Source organism: Crotalus tigris, unplaced genomic scaffold, assembly GCF_016545835.1.
Source record: "Crotalus tigris isolate CLP2741 ecotype Arizona unplaced genomic scaffold, ASM1654583v1 scf7180000023712.884563, whole genome shotgun sequence".
Taxonomy (NCBI): Eukaryota; Metazoa; Chordata; class Lepidosauria; order Squamata; family Viperidae; genus Crotalus; species Crotalus tigris.
The window spans coordinates 508,488-514,487 of record NW_024100134.1 but is presented as its reverse complement, the minus strand read 5'-3'; the positions used below and the strand labels follow the sequence as shown (position 1 = coordinate 514,487).

Sequence of the window (6,000 nt, the reverse complement as noted above, 5' to 3'; positions counted from 1 at the left end):
AAATATGACAAAAATAAATGTGGGCCTTTGCTGGGGAAGTCCAAAACCAGCGCTTGGCTGAACGGAACGACTCCTCTGGATAAACGTCTCCCTCCCCACTCCAAGTCTATCTGCAAAGCTGAAGTGGCCAGCAAGGACTAGAGAGGGAGGGAGGGGTTGCAGGCTTTGGCCCCTGACTGGGGGTGACTGTCACACTCCAGGCTGATGACCCGGCTGCCGATGCGCTTTGCCCTCTTCTCCAGCTGGCCAGCTATCAAAGGAGCCCTTGATAAGAGCTGGGAGTAGGTGGGCGACAGGGGTGGGGGGTGGGCAGAATGATAAGGCTTCTCTTGTCAAGGTGAAGGCATATCTGAAGTGCCCCCCAAGAGAGCAGAGATTCATTTGAGACAGGCGGCTTCAAACTAATAATAATAATAATAAAAGTCGGAAGGGACCTTGGAGGTCTTCTAGTCCAACCCCCTGCTCAGGTAGGAAACCCTATACCATTTCAGACAAGTGACTGTCTAACCTCTTCTTAAAAACCTCCAGTGATGGACCGCTCACGATTTCTGGAGGCAAGCTGTTCCACTGATTGATTGTTCTCACTGTCAGGAAGTTTCTCCTTAATTCCAGGTTGCTTCTCTCCTTGATCAGTTTCCAACCATCGTTTCTCGCCCTTCCCTCTGGTGCTTTGGAGAATAACTTGACCCCTCTTCTTTGTGGCAGCCCCTCAGATACTGGAACACTGCTATCATGTCTCCCCTATTTCTTCTTTTCTTTAACTAGCCAAACCCAAGTCCTGCAGCTGTTCTTCGTATGTTTCAGTCTCCAGGCCTTGGATCATCTTAGTTGCTCTTCTCCGATTTTTTTCCAAACTCTCAACATCTTTTTTGTCATATGGTGACCAAAACTGGCTGCAGTATTCCAGGTGTGGTCTCATTAGGGCTTTATAAAGTGGTACTAACACAAACTTAACAACTGCAGTGATTCACTTAACAATTGTGGCAAGCAAGGTCATAAAATGGAGCAACTTTCCTGTCTAGCTTAGCAACAGAAACTTTGGGCTCGGTTGCGGCTGTATGTAGAGGACTATCTGTAATAAGAAAGATGGGATTTTTAACCCTGTGGTTGAAAACCCATTCCCTGTCTCATGTTATTTGTCTTATTACTCTTTTATCTTTCGTCAAGTTATTGCAAACTCATTTCCCCGGCCCCCCACTTTGCCCCAGAATGCAAAAAGCGATTGTTTTGCCATAGCAGTTTATTCAACATCACAAGCATTTTAACACAGACAGGAGGAGTTCCAATAAACAACATAATACCCAAATGAAAGAAATTTACAGTTTGAATTATCATTCAATGAAGTCTATTTCTAAAACAAAAGGGAAAAAAAAAATCAAAGGTTATTCTTCCCGGGAAAGAAAGAGGGAAAAAAATGAAATAAAATTAAAATAATTATAAAAAACTCCTTTGCATGTAATATAGCTGGCTTTAATTGCCAGGGAACAAAGCACAGAGATGTCAAATGCAAGGCCGATTTGAGGATTTCTTGTAATCATTTGAATCTAATCTGAATTTGAGAATATTTGTAGCACAGGGTTGAACTGAGGGGTCCTGAGAGCTCTCTGAGCTTGGTGGTTTTCTTGCAGACGTTTCACTACCAAACTAGGTAACATCATCAGTGCTCGTTGCCTAGTTTGGTAAATGTAAGGTCTGAAAGAAAACCACCAAGCTCAGAGGCCATCAAGGACCCCCAACGGTTGACGCTTCAGAGATTTGCAAAGATACCAACAACTCTGAGGCAAGGGACCTTTTTTTCTAAACACACCAGAGATAGACAACGAGTTTAAGTCTTACAAAAACAGCGATGAACTGACTTTCAGAGTTTAAATCTCAATTTGGCGCAGAGGCAGAGGAAAGACTGGGGAAAGAGGAACAGCCCATTTTGGCCAGGAGCTTTAAAATGCATCTTGAAAACAGCCACCCCTGATTTGAAGATCAAGAGAAGAAACCTTAGCAAAGAATCTCCCCAGTCCTATTGCACAATAAAGCAAAGGCAGCATTTTCTTCGTAGAGTCTCGGAAGGGCGAAAAGCAGACCCAGCATCCGTGGGTTTTTTTAGGGAACCGCTGAATTGGGTGGACATCAAGAACTTCTGTAGAAGGTTGACTGGTTGGTCGGTCAATCTAAGCTGAAGTTGTCTTCCCCCCCTCCCCCCAGGAACATGGTTTATGGGAAACCCGTTGAAAAGAGGCTCAAGGGCTGGCTTTCGGTGGGAAGTGGGGACCGGTAACCATCCAAGGTTCGTGGGATGCTCTCGTTGGTAGACCCTGAGCTGTTACTCAAGGTTTCAATGCTTCCTTCGCGCTGGAACTCTGCAAGGGAAGAAGAACACACCGTTTTGGTTAGTGCTGAAGACTGAAAAGAACAATGTTGGAAGGCTGGGGGCGTCCCTTGATTTGGGATGGAGCAAATGTATTCCTCTAAGCCAGTGGTTCTCAACCTGTGGGTGGGGACCCCATTTGGGGTCGAACGACCATTTCACGGGGGTCGCCAAACAACGCAGTCCGCCATATTTTTTACCCCCTTTTCCTTGGCTGTGCTACTCCCTTTTATTCTATTGGCTTTTGAAAGCCGATAGAATAGACTCCCTTGAATAGAGTCTACTTCTATTGGCTTTCAAAAGCCAATAGGAATTGTCCAGGCTGTCTCTGCCCTGCTGAGCCCGCCAAAAGTCCCATTCTGCAAACGGTGCTGCACCAGTTGAGTAGTCCTCGACTTACGACCGGTTGAGTAGTCCTCGACTTACGACCGGTTGGGGGTCGCGGCATTAAAAAGGTTGAGAACCACTGCTCTAAGCCGAATACCTTCCTGTAACTTCATGTAACTCTGATCTAATTGTCTCAATGATCCGAGTGATGAAATGCCCCAGTTCTCATAGCTGTTCTGATTGGGTGATGAAATGCAGGTAAGTCCTTGACTTACAACTTAACAACTAAAGGGACTCACTTAACAACTGTGACACGTAAAAACGGGGCGAAATCCACTTCACAAATGCTTCATTTAGCAATGGAAATTTTGTGCTCATGAAATTGTGCTCGTACATCAGGGATTACCTGTATATTTTCTTCATGGTTGGGGCAGACTATTTTGGGGGGTTGCCTGGCTGATGAGCAGCCAATGAAAGGCATTTTTTGCTGCCCCTCTTAATCTTGGCATCCCTCCCGAAGTATCCAACAATCCTTATGGCCCTAAGAGTGAGAAACTGCTGCACTTGGATCAAAAAAAAAAAAAAAAAAAAGTCCATTTGGTGGCTGTCACCCTTAGCTGAAGTCCTGCCCATTTGGAAGCCATTCATGGAAGCCCTTCCACAAATGAGTACATATTCTGCACAGCTCTTCATCCAGGCTTTGCAATCACCATTTCGATTTCCTGAGACTTGTAACAATATAAAATCTTGGCTACAAATCCAGGTTTCTGGAGCCCCAGAATGGTGGCTTGCTTCAGGTTAACAGAACAGAATAACAGAGCTGGAAGGGACCTTAGAGGTCTTCTAGTCCAACCCCCTGCACAAGCAGGAAACCCTATACCATTTCAGAAAAAAAAATGTTCTCCAATCTCTTTTTAAAAACCTCCAGTGTTGGAGCACTCATATTTTCTGGAGGCAAGTAGTTCCACTGATTAATTGCTCTTACTATGAGGAAAATCCTCCTTAGTTCTAGGTTGCTTCTCTCCTTGATTAGCTTCCATCCACTGTTTTTGTCCTGCCTTCAGGTGCTTTGGAGAATGGGTTGACCCTCTCTTCTTCCTTGTGGCAGCCCCTTAGATATTAGAATGCTGCTATCATGTCACCCCTTGTCCTTCTCTTCATTAAACTAGACAGACCCAATTCCTACAACCGTTCTTCACATGTTTTAGCCTCCAGTCCCCTAAATATCTTTGTTGCTCTTCCCTGTACTCTTTCTACAACATCTTTTTTACATCGCAGTGACCAAAACTGGATGCCATATTCCAAGTGTGGCCTTACCAAGGCATTGTAAAGTGGTATTAACACCTCTCAGGTTTCCAACTATGACAACTTTAAGCCTGGGGGACTTCAGCTCCCAGAATGGATAGCTGCAGTGGTAGGATTCAGCCGGTTTGCATCACTTCGGCAGAACCGGTAGCTAATTTTTTGTTGGCCAGGCCCAGAATGGACTTCCGGAAGTGGCATCCACACAGAGAACCGGTTGTTCACACATTTGAATCCCACTACTGGGTAGCTGGCTGAGGAATTCTGGGAGTTGAAGTCCACAAGTCATAAATGGGCCAAGTTTGAAGGCCCCTGGTCTGGATCCAAGCCCGCAATTTCATCAAAATGGCCGACTGAGGAATTCTGGGAGTTGAAGTCCACAAGTCATAAAAGGGCCAAGTTTGAAGGCCCCTGCCTTAGTTACGTCACCTCTGCTTTCCCCGGTCAACTGCAGGTTTGCGTGCGTATCTCTCACCTTTGTCTGACCTGTTTTTCTTCTTCAGACATCAAGATTTCCCCCCTCTATAAGTATCTTTAGAAGTAGATCAATACCACAAGGGACCCCACTGAGGCATGTGAGCACAAGAGAAATGCATCAAAAGCACACCAGCCACCTCTGCTTTCAAGGTGAGAAGGACTGGAAACCACAATATTAACACCTCAGAGTCAGGCCGAGAAGGATTGAATCAATGGCAGAGAAGCAGCTCACCAGCGCCATGGCACTCCAGGGCCACAGGAGAAGGGAAGGGGAGGGAAGGATGAAGAAGGAGAGAGAGAGGGAGTGAGGGAGAGTGGAGGGGAAGGCAGGGGAAGAAGGGAAGGGAAAGGAAGGCAGAATGTAAAAGGAGAGAGAAAGGGAGGGGAGGGAGGGAGAGGAGAGGAAAAGAGAAAAAAAGAGAAGGGAAGGGGAAGGAAGGGAGGGAGGGAGGGATGTAAAAGGAGAGAGAAAGGGAGGGAAGGAGGGAGGGAGAGGGGAGGGGAAGGCAGAAGGAAAAGGGAAGGGAAAGGAAGGCAGAATGTAAAAGGAGAGAGAAAGGGAGGGAAGGGGGAGGGAGGGAGGGGAGGGAAAGAGAAGAAAAGAAAAGGGGAAGGAAGGGAGGGATGTAAAAGGAGAGAGAAAGGGAGGGCAGGAGGGAGGGAGAGGGGAGGGAAAGAGAAGAAAAGAGAAGAAAAAGGCAGGAGGGATATAAAAGGAGAGAGAAAGGGAGGGAAGGAGGAAGGGAGGAAGGAAGGAAGGAAGGGGAAGGGAGGAATGGAGGGAGGAAGGGGAAGGGAAGAAGGAACAGGAAGGAAGGAAGGAAGGAAGGAAGGAAGGAAGGAAGGAAGGAAGGAAGGAAGGAAGGGAAGGGAAGGAAGAATAAACATGCCGACAGCCCTGTATTAGACAGAACCATTTCTTCACCAAGAAGACTTGACATGCTCTCGTCCTTCAAGATGGACAACCTAAAGCCACAGACCCATGAAACTGAGAGAGAGAGAAAGAGAGAAAAGAAGAAGAAGAAGAAGAAGAAGAAGAAGAAGAAGAAGAAGAAGAAGAAGAAGAAGGAAGAGGAGGAGGAGGAGGAGGAAGAGGAGGAGGAAGAAGAGAAGAAGAGGAAGAAGAGGAAGAAGAGAAGAAGAAGAAGAAGAAGAAGAAGAAGAAGAAGAAAGAAGGAGGAAGAAGGAGGAAGAAGAAGAAGAAGAAGAAGAAGAAGAAGAAGAAGAAGAAGAAGAAGAAGAAGAAGAAGAAGAAGAAGTTATTCCCTGGACTGATTCTGCGCGTAGGGGCGCTTGCCTGGCTCTCCGTGTCGTCCGATGGCTGGAAAAACGATGTTACTTACAGCTCTGTTGACATTTCTCGGACTTCAAGAGAGCCCGAGGGACAGGTGGATGTTTGCTCTGACCTGGAATTACCTTCTCAAACCTAGAGGAGATGTCTCTAGATTTGGGCTGAGGCGCTGGGGGGAAGCGGAGTTGGGAAGCGGTGATGGATCTTGAGCCTCTTCTGTGGATAAATAGAGGGCTGTGTT

The 6,000-nt window shown here is 46.5% G+C and overlaps 1 protein-coding gene across 1 annotated transcript in view; it reads right to left on the bottom strand.

The window, feature by feature from the left end:
• Positions 1-1,222: 1,222 nt before the first annotated feature.
• BCAS3 (BCAS3 microtubule associated cell migration factor) overlaps positions 1,223-6,000 on the bottom strand; it is a 504,849-nt gene continuing 500,071 nt past the window's right edge. Inside the window, exon 11 of the mRNA XM_039320837.1 lies at positions 1,223-2,354. Coding sequence (XP_039176771.1) covers positions 2,209-2,354 — 146 coding nt within the window. The 3' untranslated portion in view covers positions 1,223-2,208. The remainder of the gene's footprint in view (positions 2,355-6,000) is intronic.